Raw genomic sequence first — 20,943 nt, 5'->3', positions numbered from 1 at the left:
AATCTACAGCAGATTTCTGAGAAGATCAAAAATGTCACGAAGGAAAATGAAGAACTTGTAGCAAAAATATCCATTTGTGAACAGAAGGTATCATTGTTCTTTCAACTTTTATTTTTTTGTAGTTTAAATTACTTCCACTGCCCATGGTTCAGTTATTTTACTCCCTCACCTTTCACTGAGTATCCTAGTTCACATGTCGTGTAAACTGTCCGCATTCAAAGCAAGCTTCATATATGTAATGTGCCACTCTCATTATGTCAGGAGGTATACAGTTGAAGACAGGTTTTTTTTAGCACTGTAATTATTATTTCTGAATTCTGATTTTTATCACGTATTTATATAGATCAATGAATCAAAGAAACGTCTTCAAGACAAGGAAAGGGAAAATGAGATTCTCTTGGATACTCCACGTAAATTTAAGGTAAAATCCCTTGTTTTTGCCTGGATCACATTCTAAAAATAAAAGGAAAAGTAATGAATAGTTGTTAATGGTTCAATATTTTGTTTTAAGGATCACATTGAAACAATTTGAGGGAACTAATAAAATTGCAAATGACATCATTCAAACTATAAGTGCCACATCTCAATTTGAGAGAGATCAGAATGCTCAAAATCCGAACTTGTTGCTGATGGCCGGGCATGGTGGCTCATGCCTGTAATCCTAGCACTCTCGGGGGGCCGAGGTGGGAGGATCTCTTGAGCTCAGGAGTTCAAGACCAGCCTGAGCAAGAGCAAGACCCTGTCTCTTAAAAAAAACACAAAACTTTAATTTCATAAAAGATCACAATAATATGAAACCTACATGGAATTTTCATCCTTAGGAATTTTAGTCATTAGTGAGAGTGTTTTGCATTATATTCAAATTCCCCTTAATGAAGCTGGTGTCAGGGAAGGGAAAGTGAAATCTGGAGGAGGCAGATACAACAGAAAATGCACAGCCAAATGGCAAGGAGGAGCAGGTGACAAAAATTTATACGCACAGATTACATAACTAAGCTGATCATAATTATGTCCTTTTCTAATTTTAAAAAAAATTTTCACTGTAGTAAAATATTCATCACATGATAATCACCATCTTAACCACGTTCAAGTATACAGTTCAGTTGTGTTAAGTGTATTCATGTTGTTGTCCAATCATTACTTCTTAAACGACATTTCTCAAATGTGTCTTAAAGTCAGGAGATGTAAAGGACAAATGGGAGGAATCAAAGCTGAGAGCCTCGAGGTCCAATAACTATCGCCTGGAAGGTATGCTACTTGTGGGGAGCAAGTCCCCAGAGAGGGGAAATGAGTTTTCCCTGGAAGGTGAAGAAGGGCTTCCCGCCTTGATGATTCTTACCTTCTTTCTCCACCGCAATCGAGTGTTCAGTTTCTCCTGCACCTGCACAAAGAAAACTGTTTTGTTCCTTCCAGGAATTAAAAAGAACTTGGACAACAAGTGTGAAGAATTGGAATATAGGAAAGCAAAAAAAGAGGCTAAGTTCAGAATGCTGAAGATGAAAGTAGACAATCTTTATGAAATCTATGGACAAAGAAAGATTGCAGCAGAAGAGTAAGATGTTCATGAGCTCATTGACACAATACTGTTTGTGGTGTGAACGATGTGTGGCTCTATATAGACAATTGTGATTTCCTTTAGAATACTTTTTTCAATATTTGTGGCTAATTAATTAGGTAAAGAATTCTGCTTGTTAACCCTGCCTTGATTTCTCTAATCTGCATTGTTTCTCCCTCTTCATATACTCTTCTTTCCAATTTACTTGGGGCTGGAGCAGGTAGTGAGACCAACATGGTATAACTTCAATATCTGGATCCATTTGTATAATCCTTTAGGTTTCCATCATATCCCATTGTATTGTCCTGTGATATGTGTAGTCATTTTTTATTAAATAAAAGACACTGGGTAAATAATATTTAGACAAAAATTAAGACCTGGTATGATGTTATTCTGCTGCAGAGAGGATGGGGGTTTACTTACAGCAGGTTCTCAGGGTCGCTGGCCATACTGGACCCCCTTAACTCAGTCAGCAATGAGATCACTCACTGCTGATTCAGTCCCAAAAAAGGCCGGTGTGTTTCCTGTCCACCTTCATTCTCAGTGCACAGCTCTTCTGGATCCCAACGAAAGGCAGTGGACTTCAGTGAGAGTCATTGTTTTATCAGACCCTGAACTCCACTCAGTTTCCTTCTACACCTGTGCATTTGTGGGGACGGTGCTCAGGTTCTTTGCATCTCAGTGGTCTCTTCTGGGAATCATTGATGAAATTAGTGGAAATTGGCCCCAAAAGCCAGGCTGACCTTAGGCCTCCTTCTCCACCTTGGCTTCATGTTTCTTTACTGCCCTGTTAGCAATTTGATGCATTGAGCCATGTGTTTTCTGTTGTTCTCAGGGGAGGTCAGGGGCTGCAGATCCATTCATCTGTATTCCGCAGCAGAACCCTTCCCAGCTTCCCCCAACACTCAGATCTTGCGTTATTTCTTCCCATGTGCATGGCAGGGGGAGCCATGTCCTCACTGGCTGCACCTTTGCATTAAACTGTGAGCTCCTTTAGGGTGGGGACAATGCCTTGCTCCCCTTTGTGTCCACAGCAACTTGCACTGCGCCCACTGCATTGGAGCCACTCCAGAAAGCATTTGCTGAAACATTTCTTGGGTGGCCACAAGGAAACACATTAACTTTCTCTAGTAAGTGTTTTTGTCCCTGTTTCCTAGAGTTTTTTTTCCATTTTATGCACCCTCCATATTAAATTGTCAAATGAAATCCTTTGAATCAGAATCATGAATGAAGTAGTCTGAGAGCAACACAGCAAGCCTAGGTTTGAGGTCACTGCCCTTTTCTGTCTCTGCTTCATATGAACTCAACCTTGTGTTGGTGAACACCAAGTTGAACGATTTTCCACTTGTCTTCTGTTTGGAGGAGATAACACCATAACAATGGAGCCTTTCAGATCATTTTTAATTCAGTACATGTGGCCGGCACTAAGATTGGTCTTTTCCCTCAACCAGGACCCTAGAAGTAGGTGATAAGAGTTCCAATCCTGAATCAGAGAAATGTCCCATAGTGAACGGCAGGACTGTTGACTCCATGTCCCGCAGGGATCTCTCTGAGGCTGGCTGTCTGGGTCCTGGCTCAGCCTTGGACTGAGAGTCGGGTCTCCCCATGGGAGGGGTCAGACAAATAAGGGTGCCCTGCTCCATCCTGATGTGTCTAGTTGTGATGAGTTGGTCAGGTCTGGTTCCACATGGCAATGAAATGAACTCTCACTGTCTCAAGCAGGAGACTGACCCCAGAAGGGCACATTGTGCATGTCACAGGTGCTTTGAAAATTCCTTGACTTTTTTTTAATGAATAAGAGTAGAGAGCTAAGAGTAGGAGCTCAGAATTAGAGAGGACTTGCCAGAGGCCAGAGCTTGATTTGCCTTTGTCCCTCAGTGGGGGCTTCAGTTCTCCCTCTGGTTGTGATTGTCAGTCTGCACATTTAGGGAAGGTGGCAGGGGACCTTTCAGTCCCAGCCTTCACATGCTGGGAGGGAAGAAAGGCAGAATTCCACATGGGCTAGTGGATAATGTGCATTTCTCTCCCATCTCAGGAAGGTGAGAATAAAAAAACTTCAGCAGGCACAAAGGGAGAGACAGCTGTCACTGGCAGAGCAAAACATGAAACTGGCTGCAGAAGAAATAGAGACCTACAAGTGAGTTCAGAGACTGGACACCAGCCTCTTGGGAAACTCCTAGTGAATTTTTTTTTAAGTGTTGTGCAATGTTTAGACCCAATTTATATAGAAATTTAAATATATGGTCAGAAGACATATACATAGAGAAAGAATTCTCATGAGAAGGACAAAGTACCTTATGGTTTACAAATGACCAAATGATATCAAGTTACTAAACCTTTCCTGATCCCCAGTGCTGGCCTGAATGAGTGGAAACTCAATTCACACAAACGTTTCTAGGGATGATGAAAATTGTCGTAATCCTAGGAAAGCTTTCAGCTGTAGGATGGACCACATCCATCAAAATGATTGTGCCACTTTATGAACCCAGTTGTCACTACTGTGTGAAATATGGTAAGGACAGTAGTATGAGGAGAATAGAGCTTTATGATAAAAGATACTCAATGAAGGATAAATTGGGGAAATACTGAGAATGGGGATGGAAATTATGTCAATTCAGAACCTGGTAGGCATTAAATAATTGATAGGCAAACAATACAGCAGCGGTCTGATCCTACCGTACTTTTAGAATCATGGGAAAGGTGTTTTCCGTGTATGGATAAATTGTGTAAAGGTACAGATGTGAGGATAATGGGAACATGGCAGATTATTTAAAATCATACCCAATATTGTGCTTTATCTGATGAAAGCAAATCTGACCCATAGGAAACAAATCGAAAGCATGAAAGAACAGCAGCAGGAAGCAGAGCTCAACTATAAATACCAGGTAACGTGCGTTCCGCCTGACAGTGGCGGGATCCTTTGGCACCCAGTGCGGATGACTTAAAGGCCCCAAGACACCCTAAACGTATGGTTTCTGATGTGTTGAATTTTTCAGATCGCCACTAGCGAAATGGCAGCTCAATACTGCTGGGTAAGATTTCTTCCTTTCCTCGGTTTTGTGCATAGTCTGCCAGGTCAGGATGTGGACACGTTTTTCTCCCACAGCTCAAGACTCAGGCTTTCAGGAGGGAGAAGGCGGAGCAGGCCAGGGAGACCGCCCACTTGAGGCACCGGTGAGTGATTGTGATGGACATTTTTAAGGATGTTTTTGCTGTTTTAAAGTAAAACTGTCAGTGTCTAATAAAGCACTGAGTGTTTTGATTCTTATGCAAGTCTATTCTTTCTCTATTTTCAAGATTGGAAATAATACAATATCAGATAGAGCAAGAGGCATATGGGAATGAGACGCATACACGAAGCACACTGGACGTGGAGAAGCCTCCGTGCACAGGTAGGGGCTCACTGTGAAGGCAGCAGCTTAGCTTGCGCTGCACAATCCACACGCTCTGCTGCTCCTTCGGGGCTAACCGTTCTGTTCCCTGGAAACAGTCCCCAGTACTGACTAGAGGGAATGGGAGTCTCTCAGGGGTGGCAGGACACTTTTGGTCAGATGCTCTGCCCAGATGTCACTTGGGTGGGTCCCCTGTAAATGGTGGAGCTCTGGCCTCTCCAGTGACTTTGGACATCCCCACCCCACACTGCCCTGGTGGTTACTCCGGATTAAAGACACATCCCAGAAGGGAAGTGGGTCAGTTCTGCCTCCATCTTCTAGTCAGTGTTGACAGCTTCATTTTCCTTTTATTTGGGAAAGATAACACCGGCAACATTTTAGAATGGGGGCTGTGTGTGCTGATGACACAGGACATTTTCTTGCTGTGACTTTCCGGATAAGTATTTTACTATGAGATCTGCTTCAAGACAGGGGACATTTATTTACTATTTTTGGAGCCTCCTTTTCCTGTTTGTTTTAATTGTTTATTGTAAACTATAGAACTCTATTAGTAAATTAAATAGATACATAATTTTATTCCTCTAACACTATCAGTGTAACCCTAAAACTTCACATTTAGTTCCTATAGCTCTTTCCTTTTCTCATTACTATGATATTGGTCCATGTTTGGGCACAAATATGTTAACACCGGGTCAGATATGGGAGACAGATTAAATATAGATTAAGAGATTTAAAGGGGTTTATTGATATTCTTCCCATCCAAGGCTGTCATTATTTTAATTTTTAGTGTGTGTTTAAGTTGTAAGTGATGTCCCCTATTATGCATTGTGAAGCTACCAATTTAACATTGATTTCCAGCGAGTTTGAGTTCTGACCTGTCCCCAGTTGTTTGATGTAAGGAAACACCTGGACCTGGGTTCTGTGGCATCTTCCTCAAGCATGAGGGTCGGGGGGCTCAGAGCCACTGAGGGATCTGGGAAACCCCGAGCCAGTGGTGAGGGACCCAGGTGTGGGACAGACAGTGAGATGGCAGAGAGGGCCACGGAGGGGTCTCAGTCTGCCCAGAACATGCAAGTCAGAATGAGCCTTTGTCCCTTCTCTGTCCTTTAGCCGATTTGGGACCTCAATCTGTGCCCAGGGGGACCAGCAATGGGATCCCGTCTGGCAGTGCACAGAAGGTAAAGGTAAGTGCTGTGGTCATTTTCACTGTAACTATCTCAGGAAACTGTTTTCTTTACCTACAGCACCTTCTTCTCGTCCCATCTCTGGTTTGTGAGTTCTGTGATATCTTTTCTGTGCCTTTACTTGTCAAAAATCAAAATCTTCCCCAAGAGCCTGGAGACTTCTCTGTTCTACTCATCCTTTGGTGACATTCCATAAGCCTTAAATGCACACAGACCAAGGACTGAATGCTAAACAGTTTTCACTGCTGTGTTTCTGGAAATAACATGATGAGAATGCCACCTAACTCAAGGGCTTTAAGTCTCATGGCACAGTGGGCCCCTGACTCATCCCCTTGCTTGAGAAGTTCCTGGGTCCCTGAAATGTGGTTTTTATTGTTGCTGTTGTTATTCTACTGCTTTTCTGCTTTGGGTTAGGGGATTAACTGTTTAGAACATCTGCTGTAATGCTCTGAAATGAAAAATGTGAAAACTCATTCCTCCAATTTTACTGTTGTATACTCTGTTCAATTTTGAATGTTCTTGAAAGAAGTAAATTCTGTAACACATCACTGTCCCATCTCTGATGCTAACTGTGCCATGCAGAAGGCATCCAGTGATGCTCTTGCTAAAATATTCTGAAATGTCAGTGGCTACATAGATGTAATAGAAAATATACACCGGATGTGAGATAGTGAAGAGCAAAAGTTATTAATTACTGCAGGACCAATTCCAAACAAAGGCCTTGAATCACAGTCACATAACTCAGTTCCTTTGTGGCCTGTGACGGCTGGTGAGTCCTCAGAACATAAGTCATAGGACTTGCACACTTGAAATCCAAACATATTTGCATGCATTCCATTATTTAGATTTCTACCTCATTTTTTCCATGGGCAAATTTATTATTTGTGTCATAGTGCAGTTAAAATTTGGCATTATATGTGAATTAAGATAAATCTTATAGCCATACTTAACTGCTTTTTATAGGTAACATTGTTTCTGTTAGAAAACCCTGTCCAGTTCCCTGTACGACTCAGGAATCCACATCTCCCCGGAGATGTTTGTGCACAGGGGCGACATCTGCAGACAGGACAAGACCCTTTGTCTGGGAGGGAGGCAGAGAGGGTGGGAGGGGCGTGCAGGTGGAGCTGGGATCGACTTCGGCTCTGCCTCCTGCAAACTGTGTGACTCTGGGGAATTTTCTCTTCCTCTGAAATCCTCTGTTCCCATAGATTCAGAGCAGTACCGTCACACTTACCTCATAGGGTTCTGAGAATCAGAGACAGGACAAATTTTAACCACCTGTGGATAGTTCTCCTAAGAGTAGCTGGGCGTGGAGGTGGAGTTTTCATTCCTCTCATTGTGTCTGTTCCTACTGTTGCAGGAAGGAGCTACCGTGCAGGTGGGGAGGGAGGTGGGGGTGGCCCTGACATGGACGCCGTCTGTCAGGAACATGCTTCTTCCTCAGTGTGTCATGACTCTGCTCTTCCCTGGGACAGGGCCCCAGCCGTCCCCAGACACAGGCAGTGCCGTGTGGTCACAGCAGTTTTTCCCTGTGACCTCCCTTCACTCCCAGCAGTCGGCTGCGCGCAGCGGGAGGAAGCTTTTGGCACTGACGTTGCTGGTTTGAAGCCTGGTGGAGGGGAAGGTGTCAGCGTCTGTCACCTGCTTCGTGGGGTTCAGCTGTTATTGGTGTTGGTGTTTTTGTCCATCACGTCAACAGGTTTCAAAACTTTACCATTTTCTCTCTGCAGGTGAAGGTGGATGCAAGAGGGCCCCCTCCTGTCCCAGGACTGACCGACATGCCCAGGCCCATGGCTGGCCCTTCATCAGCCTTCAGGGACCATGGGCCACTTCCTCGCCCCTTCTGCCCTCTGAGACCTCAGCCCTGATCTCAACAGCCACCATTCGGTATGGCGACCTGACAGGGTGGACTGAGCGCGGCGTGCTCACCTTTTCTCTCGCTGAGGTAACAGAAAGCCGTGTCGCACATGGTGCTGCGGGGCTGGGCAGCACAAGGTTAAAGCTGGCTGAGGACACGGGGCACACGCTGGGTGGCCTCTTCTCCCCATCACGAGCTGGGCAGCAGGTGTCTCCTGTAGATGAGGAAGGAGGTGTTTATAGAAGCCAGAAATTTCAGTTTTGCAGCTGGGCAGGCAGCCCCGGCCACATGCCTGGCTCTGTGAGGATGAGACCTGCCCCTGCCTGTGAGGGCGTCACGTGCCCCGTAGGAGAGACACAGGCCACCCAGGGCACACAGCTTGTGGTCACCCACAGTGGCAGCAGCAGGGAAGGTCCCGAGTGCAAACAAGGAGAGGGAATCTCCAGGGATGACCAGGAAGGGGAGGAAGGGGGAGCAGCCCCACGGGGTGCTGAGCTCAGGTAGGAGGGGCGGGACAGCTGTTCCCGGGCAGGGCCGCAGCCCGAGCAGGAGCCTGGGGGCCACGGGAGGAGCTCAGTGGCACCACGTGGCCTGGGGATTAAGCCCTCAGAAGGTCCTTGCTGCCCTCAGAGTCCATAATCCACAGAAAAGATGATTGATGCCTGCATGTCTGAAGGTTCTGGATCAGTGCTAAGAATGCCCTGGGGTCTGGGAGATGTAATGTGGGTCTGTCAGACCTTTTCTACCTGAGTTTATTGTGGCCCAATGAGAATGAACGTGAGGACAGAGGCCTTGGCCTTGACACCAGGGCAGACTCCGGCGGGAGCTGCAGGCCCATCCTGAGCTGCCTCTCAGCTCGGCCCCAGCACCCCTGATGCTACCCCTGATGCTCAGCTTTGCTCTCTGGAAGTTTCCATGCAATACCCTCAGCCTTCCCTGTGCCCTGCTGCCTCAGGCCCTGACACCCACTCTCTGCGGGGCCTGCTCAGAGCCTGAGGTCTGCCACGTGTGATCCGGGGACAGTGCTGGTGTCTAAGGACATTGTGAGGACAAGGACACTGTTAGGGTGGAAAACTTCCTAGGTGCTCATGCTGTGGGTGGGGAAAAATTTCTCACAGAAAGATTACGGTCGAATAAAAGAAAAGTTTATTTAACTTTTCCCCATGGAAGAAGGGCCAACGCAGCAGTGAAGGAGGGAAGGCATGTTGGCATAGAACATCAGCTGCTCAGGCTTTATTTAGTGGTTGTAAAGGGGTGAAGAAGGTTTATGACTGAAGCCAAATTAACAGGGTCCAGCTGTGAAACCCATTTCTTCTCGTTTTCTCAGCAGGAGGCTGATAACAGAAGCAGCTGCCTTTGCCTTGGAGAGAGGCTTATTGCCGGGGATTGTGATGTTGTCTGTTATTTCACCCTTGCGATACGGTTTTGGGCAGGAACTGAGGCCTGAGGCTTTCATCCCCCCTCCCCACCCCTTACTGTCCATTCAGGAACTCTTCAGGAGTCTAAAGGCCATTCTCAAAAGCAGTTTCTGGAAAATGTAAAAGAGAAAGATTTACATTTACTTTCTGTCTTCCCACCTGTTTTCAGATGTTGTGAAAAGAGAACTCTATGGGGTGCCTGTTAGAGAGAGAGCTCAAATGATTGACCTGAACCCTTACTGAGAAACTGGATAATTTTTTCTGTTATTTCACTAGCAAGGCCATCCTTTCAGAGACCAAGCACATAAAGGACACAATGGCTGGTCCATGTTGGGCACTCAGCCCCTCACTGTTTAGGCAAAAATATTTCCACCGAGAATATCACCAAAAGATGCTAAATGTTAGTGGGTAGCAGCTCAGCACAGAGATTTCCATTTTCTTTTTCAGAGATAAGGCAAAGTCCGCTTGTCTGCTGTTAAAATTCAGATCCTACCAGATAAGGACAGGAAAGATAGTTCTGGGACTGTGTACACAGGTAACCTCAGTGCTCTGTACCTGAGATCTGAAGACAGCTGTTTCCGATGACATGCAGACACCCAATGCGGCTGGGCACAGAAGTATTCGTCAGTGGCACAGATACATTATAGGACATAAAATGTATCAAGGAACAAATAAGATGACATGGAAATAAACCGAAACCTGTTTGCCTTACAGGACAGCCGTTCTGAAATTTGAAGACCCTGAGCCCAGATACCATCGGGCGTATTGGAAATGGTGTCAGACTTTCTTGTGCTCCCACTTTGTTCCCTGCCCGATTCTCCCTCCTCCCCTCACATCCTTCCCGGTGTTTCCCCTGATAAACCTTTCCAGTCCCTTTGTCTGGCTCGGTGTCTGCTTCCCGGAGGACTCGCTGACCCCCACAGGGTGCACACGAGAGATTCTTGCATAAGCAGTGCGGGCAGACACGAAGGTGGTGCAGGCAGAAGCAGGGTCACCTGTGAGCTTGTCTGTACGGGGAGTGACATGGGGGGTCTGCAGGGGTGGGGGAACACCCTGTGTCAAGACATGGGGGGGGGGTGGTGCTGGTTCATTCTAGAAATATTCAGAGAGCACCTGCCGCCTGGTAGTCCCGGGGTCTCTGAGCTTGGGTTGTCTGTTCCTTTCCCTGTTAGTGGGTGTGTCTGGGCACCTCAGCAACGGGCAGCCACAGAGGGGCCTCTCTATGGTGACCCCCAGGGGTGGGTGAGCAGGGGACAAAACATGCTTCTCCCAGCCCCAGGCTGGGCCCCTTCTGACCCTGCTCCTCCCAGCCCCTGGGGGACCCTGGGAGCCCATGTGAGGGTCCCAGGTGCACGGAGTGAAGGGTCAGCTCACAGGACGCAGGCCAGGGTGGTGGGAGGCTTCGCTTTCCTGCAGGGGGTTTTACTGAAAGAAAGGAGGTAGCTGGGCAGGACCTTCGAATGGAGCGAGTCCTGGGCCCTGGGAGAGGTGGCGAGTGGGGGCCCCTAAACTAGCTGCAGGACAGAGCTGCTGGGTCCCTGGGAAGGTGTGAGCATGTGGTGCCTGTGGGGAAAGCTGGGGAATGGGGCTCCTGGGCCCCTCGCTCACGCACAGGTGAGTGACTCGGGTGCAGCATGAGGGGCAGCAGCACTATTGGGGGACACAAATGCAGAGGACACACTGGGCGGTGGGAGTAGGGTGTGCTCTGCCCAGCAAGAGTGGTCACCAGGCCAGGGCTGACCACCCTGGGCGACCCCCTACTATGGCCCCCGGGGCCTCCCTCTAGGGCAGGGGCAGCTGCCTGGAACCTGGTGGAGTGTTCCTCCTGTACCCGTGTCCTGGCTTTCGGCTGGGTACTGGGGCCACCCCAGGGTGCAGGGCCAGGAGGGAGGATCTGGCCCTAGGGGAGCGGGGACTGGGGACACTGCAGCATCACAGAGGGGGCGTTTACGTGGCTGCATCCACAGCACAAATGCACAGCAGGGTGGGTCGCTGACGTCAGTATTTTATGACCTGCACCCCCAACCGGAGTGCTCACCTGCGCAACCCTAAAGGAGCACAGGGCTTGGAGGACAGATAGTAACTGAATCTAGTTTAAATGAACAAAAATGTTGGAGTCTTGGCGGTCCTGACACCCTTCCAAAGCAAGCCCATCCTCACTCCCACCACAGTGAGGAAACCGAGGCGGCCAGGAGTTTGCACAGTGTGCACAGTGGGTCTGGGTCTATGGCTGGTTATATCAAACCAAACTCCTTTCTCCGCAGTTCGCTCCGTCTAGTCTTGCCTGTGATGGTTTTGGGCAGCTCTGGGACAAACTCCACCTGGTTGAGGACAAAGCGAATCCATCAGGGCTCAGTCCTGCTGTTGTATCCAACCAATTCCCCACCCACATGGACAAATACAAAAACCAGGATTACTGTAATTTTGGTTTGTAACTCCACTTTTTATTTGTTTGCAGTATTTCAAAGATAAGTCACAAAATTAATTATAAATATTTATTAATGGGTACACAATATACAAAAATGTTATCTGTGACATCAACATAAACTGTGAGAGCAAAGCTGTAAAGGAGTAGGTTTTTTGTATCTGATTGAAGTTAAATTGTTAATAGCATTAAATAGATTGTTATAACTATAAGATATTATGTGTAATCCTGATGGTAACCACAAAAAATCTATAGAATATACATTTAAAAAATGAGAAGAGAATCAAAATGTGTCACTACAAAAAGATCAACTAAACACAAAGATATTAACCTCTAGGGGCCACAGGGCTTGATTCCTCTGGACATATCCTAAAGCCACACTCAAGAAGGCAGTTGACAGGGAGAACTCTAATTAGACACTCTAGGAAGATGGATGTCCTGACTTAGGTACATGTGTCAGATGCTCATGTGCACATTCAGGAGGTCTGTCCCCTCCTCTGAGTGTAGCCTAAAGTCAAGCTCAAGTTTGATGAGTTGAATTCCATTAGTTGAAGGAATGGAACTAACATGAACTTACTGACTTTGCAGTTAGAACTTCTCACTCTGTCACAATTATGAAGCACTGATTATATACCAGATACTTTGATCTGTTATCTTGTTTTCAAATTAGTTTATCTCCATTTCACAGATGAAACCACAGAGAAGTGAGGAAATGGCCAGGCTTGCAACTGAACACAGAAGTATAAGCTTCGTCCACAACACTGATAAGTTGAGGCAGAAGCAATCCTTGGTTTCATACGTGTCAGCCTAGCAGGATCAACATAAGGAGAGTGAGGCCATCCCTGTTCTCACCACCCCATCACAGACGCCCTCTCCCCTTCTCCATCTGAGCCCAGTAGTCCAGCACACAGTTTGCAAAGTTAAATTCCTCGGGCACATCATGGTCATTCCATCTTGCAGCTCCAGCTTCAGATGAAGACTGGTAGTGCAGCTGCCAAGGGGCAGGGTGGAAGCCATGGGAGGATTTGTGGATGGCCCTGAAGATCCGCAACCTTATCAGCCACTGCATGGTGGAACAGTCCTCAGGAACCAGCTCAGTGTTCTCAAGTCACTGCCTGCCTTGGGAAGAGATGGCTAATAGGTTGGTTACATAGCAGGGACTTTCTCCACGAAATGAACACACATTCCTGGTTAGTTGTTAGAGCTACAGCTTTGTTTCAGCTCACCAGCATCTGGAAGGCACAACTCATTGGTTTAGGTAGGGATTTACCTACCTAAGTCACAGCTAAGGAACCATGAGGCAGAAAGTGCTGAGGAGGGGCTGTAGCTACTATGCAAAGTTGGTACACATTCCCGGGAGGTCATCTTCTCCTTCAATCCCACTGGGATTTAAGCCCAAGATGGCAGCCACGTGGCCATTCCCTTTGTTGTGAAAGCTCACCATTTTGAAAGTTCTGTGCCCGGCACTGTCCTTACTTTGGAGACCTTTCCCCTGCCAAGCCCAATCATGTGGCTCCCACGGACATTGTCATATCCTTGGATGACTTCACTCTCCAACTAAAGTGGACTGGTTAGGGGTTGAACGGTCATTCCCCGTGACTTTTTTTTTTTTATGACAAAGAATTTTTTTATTTTTAACCTTTTGCCTGTGTAGGTAATTCAAGAAACAATAAGCTGCAGCAAATAGAAGGGCTTATTTCTTTGACATTAATTAATTTCCCCAATAAGATCTAATTTCTTATGCATACACAGGAAAAAAAAACTCATTGCAAACTTTAAAGGGAAAATCATTGAGATAAAAATATTAAATGGTACTTCAAAATTTTGTAACTTCTATATTCCATCAAGCATTGTTTCTCGAAATGCTACTTATTTAAAAAAAAAAAAAAACACTCCACTAAAAAAGAATGTAATGGGTTCCATTATTATAGGTGTCTTCCTTAAAATACTAACTCACTGTTTTTCCCAAAGACGGTGGAAATAGCCCCTTAATAAGTGGCTAAAGACCAAAACAAAAGGGAGAGATATAATGAGGAAATCTATTAACCCTTTGTTATGAACTGAATTGTGTTCCCAAAAACGTATATGGTGACGTCCTAAACCCAATAATTCAGAATGTGACTATATTTGGAGATTGGGTCTTTCCAAAGGTAATTAAATTAAAATGAGGCCATTAGGGTAGGCCCTAACCCAGTGACTGGTGTCCTTATGAGAAGAAGAGATTAGGACACACCCAGAGAGAAAGAGAATGCCATGTGAACATGAAGCCAGCCATCTACAAGCCAAGCAGAAAGACCTCAAAAGAAACCACCTTAATCTTGGACTTCTAGGCCTCAAAACTGGGAGAAAATAAATCTCTATTGTTTAAGTCACCCGGTCTGTGACAATTTGCCATGGCAGTCCCAGAAAACTAATATACCCCTCTTGACAAAAGTTTTAAAAAATGACACGGGTGTGGAGCACACTGTGTGGGGGATGGACACGCTTGTAGCTCTGGCTCCGGCGAGGCAAAGGCATTATATGTAACCAAAATGTGTGCAGCCCCATAATATTCTCAAATTTAAGGAAAAAATAAAAGCAAACAAACAAAAAATGACTTTGGCATCCTCTGGTAAATGTGTTTGGGAGTAGTTTGTTGTGCAGCCGTTAGTGACTGTAACCATGTTCAACTAGTCTTCATAACAGTACTGTGAGGTACACGCAGTAATTGTTACCATTTATATAAGGGAAACTGAGGCTCAGAGAAGTTAAGTTATGTGACTCTGGTCTCCCGCAAGTGAGTGGTAGAGTCGGTTCAAGAGCCTGTTGATTCAGGGACTGCACACCAGCCTGGGGCCAAATCAAATTCCAACAAGGGTGCACTTGACAAGCAGGGTCACTGCTACCCTTATGGCACCTTGGTGAGGATTTCAGCAAGGCACTGCCTCCAGGAGGGTACATTTCTGCTGGGCACATTCTATACAGCCCTGGGTGACAGTCTCTATGAGAAAAATTGTGAATAGATCAAAAGTAAAAGAAACTATCAATGTGAATATTAATTGTAAATGTGAGGTTTTTGCAGATCATTTTTGCTGGGTTTGGGCAAACATGAAGGAAACCAGATAGTAAACCTAAAAGACACATTCCATTCCCTAAATCAGTATAGGCAAGACATCGAGTAGAGCTCCTTTCCATGTCTCTGAATGACCCAGCATATCATCATGTGGCCTACCGAACAGTCCCCAAGCGGGTAGGTGGGGTGGTGGAATTATGCTGAAAGTCTGTCAAAACAAACAAACAAAATCTTCTAAAAGTACATGAATCCAGTTTCTCAAGTTGGGAAACATAATTACTGTTCTATGTATTCTACCCCAGGAATACTCTATCCTTCAAAATGGAAAAACAAAAATTGTAATTGCTCGCTGATTCTTACTTGATTTTATATATAACATTTATCACATCTCATCCTATCCCTTATATCTTACAGGGATATAAGATATAAAATTAAATGTCTTATATTTAAATAATATAAATATTTTGCTTGTTTATCTTAATTATTGTCTGTTTCTCCTCTACCTCCACACCACCGAGTAAATAATGCGTCCCCTGGGGTAAGCAACTTTCTTTTTCAGTTGCATTCTTGGGTCATAGACCGATACCTAGCACTAATAATCTCTTAGCAGATAGTTTGTCGAGTAACTGAAAGCAAGGCTTTGGGCGCCACCTGGTGGAGAGAGCAGTTATTATCCACATGCAACTGGGCTTTGCCTGTTTTCTTTTTGCACGTGTCTTGGTTACCTGTGCCTGGGGATCTTGGAAGAGGAGTGAGGGTGGCGACCAGGACACACCCTCGCCCTGGACAACAACCACACTTATTGGGTCTGGCTCTGCCTGAGAAGCTCGACATTTGGCTGGTGCCATCCCTAGAAGGAAATGGATAATTTAGAAATCAGCTAGACCACTGAAAACAAGAAACCCTACGGTGACAGGGAGTTCACCACATGCGGAGGCAGCTCAGAGCACTAGGGGAAGGATTTCATTTTCAGAAAATCATGAGGTTCGAGCTGAGATCCGCCTTTGTGGCCACCCTACCCCTAGATCGTGCCTGGAGCCACTTAGAACCAGCTCACTGTCCAGTATCCCGTACCCCAGCGTGTGAGCCAGTAGCCCCACGCTGGCACCAGAGCCAATCCTTGGGAGGTGAATGTCCCTGGGCCTGTCCCCTTTCAGAGGGGCCCAGCCCGGGCAGGGAAGACCCGACTCTGAACTCCAGGACAGCATTTGGCTTCTAGGGTAATGTTAGAAACGCTGATCCGCGTGCACCGGTCTCAGCTGCAGCAACAGAGCTTCCTGAGGCTGTTCCTGCTCCACCCAGATGCTGGGGGAGATGAAGAAAAGGCCTGAGAGACAGTGAGGTCTCTCTTGCAGAGAAGGCCAGAGGGAACTCCAACGCGGAGGTCACTGTAGACACCTAAGTAAGAAGGGAGAAGACCAGTGAAGCTCTCCACCATCTGGCACCTTGCAAATTCTCCCCAGATATCGGTGGGAGGATTTGCAAAACTCTGGCATTGTTTATCTCTACAGAAAAGCACTGTGATAGCAGTGGGGGAAGGGTTTTTAAAATTGGAAACACTTTAACATATCCTTTGGTATTATTTATTTGCAAAGGTAAACAAAATTAAAATGCGAAGAGAAAACAGCAAAGGTTCTTTGAGGACATTGCTATCACCTGCATTAAGAGTTTCAGTTTTGGATCTCATGTTCTCATAAATTCTTTTGCTCAGCTGGATCGGACATCTATGAAACTACCCTTCATAAAGTTAATAAAAGGCCACAAAGTGGGAACTGTAGTGGGGGCCTGAACTCTGCAAAGATATATTCACAGCTAAAAATATGTATATAACCAGCCATTGTTCCCTAGCTTGCTTTCCTATAATTGCTTGCTAGCTACGCAAGAGCCATACAGCTGGTGGCCATAAAGATAATTAGCTTTCTTCATTGCTCTCGTAGAGCAATGACCCTTGTGAAACCCAAGGCTAGCCTTTGAGAGGTCTTCCAGACTCTGCGTGCCAGTGGACCAACTGACCCGACCAGACCAGCAGCCGTACCAAGGAACCAGCCCAACTGGTCTTGTGACCTGGGAACGGACTCAGCAGAAGACAATTTCTGCTTCTTGACCCTATGTGTTCATCCCCAGCCAATCAGCAGACCCAATTCCCTAGCCCTGTGCCCACCTGTAAGGCTGGTGGCAGGTACCCCTCCCTTCCCTAATGAAAAAAGAAGAAGCCCCTCCTATTCCTGAAGCTGAAACAAAGAAATTCCTCACTCCTTGCACCGACATCCCCTGGCCAAAGAAACTCCCATCCCCCAGTCCTAAGAACCTATATAAACCCACTCAGACTGCTGGGTGGCGCGGCCTCTCCGGTACCACTCCGTGGGTCCCCTGAGGCTCGCCCGGGTCCCTCTCTCTCAGGGACTCGTTACCCCCACCCGGGAGCGCCCCAGTAAATCCTCTTTACTTATCCCTTTCTACTCTGCCTGTCTTTCTTTCTCTGGCGCCGGCTACTTTAAAGAAACCTTACACCACCAAACTAGCTTTAAAAACCGTGGCCCCCAATTCTTGGGGAGATGGATTTGAGAAATTCCTCCCATCTCCTCACATGGTGCGGTGTGATATTAAACTCTTTCTCCACTGTAACCGCTGCTGTCTCAGTGTATTCGCTTCCTCTGGAGCAGCGAGCCATGAACCTGGTTGGATGGTAGCATTGAGACCCTGCTCCCCCAAATCAATTGGGGGATGGGTGCTTCATGCAGCCCCAGGGGGTTCTGTTGCTCTTATCCCAGAACCCTCTTCTTTTTTAAAGTGCCCGGACCCTGGATGGATGTAGCAGATGGAAGGGCACCCAAATACAGTTAGAAAAAAGTGACTGAAAAAAGTCTTGACTCATCAAAAAGCTGATCTTTGTTTCCGTCTGCAAATACCCTGCTCTCCTGATCAAACCTCCCTTCTCAGCTCATTTCTCCACTCCACCTCCCCTTCTGTGGGCAGATACCTCTCTTGGTGTTCTGACCAAAGTAACTAAAATGAAGCAAAAGGTTGTTTCTGTTCATAGTCCGCACAGCTTGTTTGCAGTGCCCGGGCTGACTGCCCCTGGATTGACGGACCAGCTTTGCTCTCCTGCCCTGCCCCTGCCACTTACACGTTCACCCTTTTGGTTGTTTACTTGGACCCTGCTACTGCTGCCACAGGCATTATCTATCGAATCTCTCTCTACTGCATTCTACTAGCGATGTTGGATCACTCCCATTTCCTGGGTAAGGTAAATGAAGCTCAGAGTAGGCAGGGCAGGAGTAACAGAATTAGAACTCAAACTCATAGGCTTCAACTCTAATAGTTAGAGACTTTCCCCACTGATCCTTGCTTTTGGGTAAGATGACACTCAGTATTTGTCCTGCTTGCTGAGTTGTCCTCCTGGTTCCATCCTTCCCTTCTCTTCCGACTCACGTTTCTCAAACTTCAGTCATCCATGACTCACCTGTATCTACTTATTTATTTACTATAACCATACACTATTTTACCTCTCTTCTTACACAATAGCTTCTTACACTGCTTCCCTTAAAAATTTCTAATGAAAAAAAAATGAAAGAAAATTTTCATGGAGATGAAACTCCAAATTCCTACTATAATTAAAAAACAAGCTACAAGTGTGCCCATCCCCCAGACAGTGCACTCTGCACCCATTAGTTATGAATTTACCCTTCCCCTCCACCCCACTCCCACCTGCCCGGCACCTGATGAATATTACTTGCATGTGAGCACCGAAGTGTTGCTGAAATTTACAAAAAGAAAAGAAATAAATTTAAAAAATGCAAAACAGACAGAAAGCCATTAACAAAGTAGCAATAGTTAGTCCTTAACTAGAAATAATTATATTGTATGCACATGGATTAAACTCACTAATCCAGAGATTCAGTGTTTCAATAGATAGAAAACCAAGATCCAACTACTTGCTATCTATAAGAGACCCACTTTAGATTTAGTAGGAGAAAGGAAATAAAGATTTGAGCAGAAATTCTTCATTTAAGATGAAATACAGTCGTATACCTCAAATATATATAACGTTCATTTCTCAACAACACCTCAATTAAAGTTGGAAAAAAACATCAAGGTTTACATTCCACAAACAGATGAAACTAAAAGTGAATGCAATGAACCACAAATGTGGGGGTTATTGTCTCCCATGTGAGTATTGTTGCCTGCCGAGTATTTGAGACTAGTCTTGTTCTCTTTTTGGTAAAGGCCAGACTAAGGTTTTATCAGACATTTATTGCAGTGATAACATTGCAGAACAAACAACTCTCAAATCTCAGTGGCTCACACCAGCTTATTCAAGTCTGCAGGTAAGCTGTAGGTCAGGTTTAAGTCTGTTCTGCGAGGCTTTCAGTTTCAGACCCCCTGACTCACCAGGGCATGCTCCCCCCGTGAAGACGGCAGACACACCACACATCAAGTCAAACCAAAAGCATGTTTAAAAATTCTGCTTGCAATTCATACCCTCTAACACTCTAGTGGCCAAAATAAGCTAGGCTCAAGCCCAATCTCCATGGAACAGAGAACTATTTTCCACCCTCGGAGTGGGGTGTGGAGCAAGTAGAGAATGAATATTTGCTACATAAAAAATATTCTCTACCACAAAGGAGAGGAAGACATAAAAGTAGCAAAATGGAGTCTTACTTGGGGTAACAGCAGCCCTTCTAGCCAAGGTCACGGACTGCACAGCCCTAGAGCCCTGGGAGCCAACCAGACCTGCTCTTCAATCCAAGGGGCCAAAAGCAGGTTCATGGCCAGGACTGACAGTGAGTTATTGCTCCAGCCAAGGAGAGAGAAATGCAGCTCAAGTGGACTGGACGAACACTCTCTCACCTCCTTTAATCCTTTCCTTCCCTTGGCTCCAGCACACCACATTTGCCTGGCTTTCCTCTCACTCCCAGTCTCTTCTGCTGACTCCTCATCATCTCCTTTATCCACACTCACTCTGCACGTGAGCTCGCCCATTGCCATGGCTTGGCCCTCACCTGCCTTGCCAGTGACCCCACACGTGTGTCTGCAGCCTGCATCTCTCTCCTGCGTCCCCATCTGCTTGGCTTCTCCACCTGATGTCTAATAGGCCTCTCGAACACACTTCGTCCAACGCTGGGCACCTGCTGTTATCCCTCCGTGCAAACCATCCCACTGCAGCCGCCTTCTTACCCATCTCAGCAAATGGCAACCTGTTCCCCTAGGTCTTCCAGCATCAAACCTTGGAGTCTCCCTGACTCTTTTCTTTCACACCTGGATCTGGAAATCCCTCAGATCCACCTGCGAGTTATATCGAGACTCTGACCCATTCTCTGCCCTGTTCCAAACCACCATCTTCTCTCCTCACACAGGTGTTGTGTGTCTTCGTCACAGGTCTCCCTTCTTTTGCCCTCACCCCCTGCGGTCTATTCTCAGTGCAGCAGCCAGAGGGAACCAAATTTAAAACTGATGTCAGATGATGGACTCCTCTGAGTAAAGTCCCAAGTCCTCGCTATCATCTACAAGGTCATGACCTCAGTGACCTCTTCTCCAAAACCTCTTTCTCTTGCTTATTCTGCTCCAGTCACATGGACCTCCTTGCTGTTCCGCCTGCATGTCAGACACACCCCTGCCTCAGGGCCTTTGCACTTGCTGTTCCCACTGTCTAAAATTCTCTTCTCCTAAACATTTAAATGATGAGCTTCCCTGCTGCTTTCAGACTCTTGTGAAAAGTCATCTCCTTGGTGAGTCTTTTTCTGCTGACCTGTACTCATGCCACAGCCTCTGTCCTCCTTGACATTCTTCTTCCCTGTGGATGTACATATCTCCCTCACCGCATGTTTTACTCAGTGTTCGTCTCCCCCTTGTACCCTATAAGCTCTCGGAGGGCAGGGATTTTGTATTTGGTTACTCTTATCTCCCAATTCTAAAACAGCATCTTGTACATCTCAGGGAGTTCAATCAATATTAATATTTGTTGAATAAGTTGTCCCTGTCCATCCCCAGAACAACTCTATGAAACAGAGATTACTTTTAACCCCCTGAAGAGAGGAGGAGACTGAGCCTTAAAAACA

At 46.1% G+C, this 20,943-nt stretch overlaps 1 protein-coding gene across 1 annotated transcript; it reads left to right on the top strand.

The window, feature by feature from the left end:
* Positions 1-193: 193 nt before the first annotated feature.
* Positions 194-10,446, top strand: LOC123631989 (transport and Golgi organization protein 1 homolog). The gene is made up of 11 exons (XM_045542125.1): positions 194-235; positions 344-421; positions 1,176-1,248; positions 1,414-1,552; positions 3,591-3,692; positions 4,380-4,440; positions 4,552-4,587; positions 4,662-4,729; positions 4,853-4,947; positions 6,058-6,131; positions 7,862-10,446. The coding sequence occupies exons 1-11, from the start codon at positions 194-196 to the stop codon at positions 7,997-7,999; spliced, it is 906 nt and encodes a 301-aa protein (XP_045398081.1). The 3' UTR covers positions 8,000-10,446.
* Positions 10,447-20,943: the final 10,497 nt, after the last annotated feature.

Source organism: Lemur catta, chromosome 2 (genome assembly GCF_020740605.2).
Source record: "Lemur catta isolate mLemCat1 chromosome 2, mLemCat1.pri, whole genome shotgun sequence".
Lineage (NCBI taxonomy): Eukaryota > Metazoa > Chordata > Mammalia > Primates > Lemuridae > Lemur > Lemur catta.
Note: the sequence above shows the minus strand (reverse complement) of the source record. Positions and strands in the feature narration are given on the sequence as shown.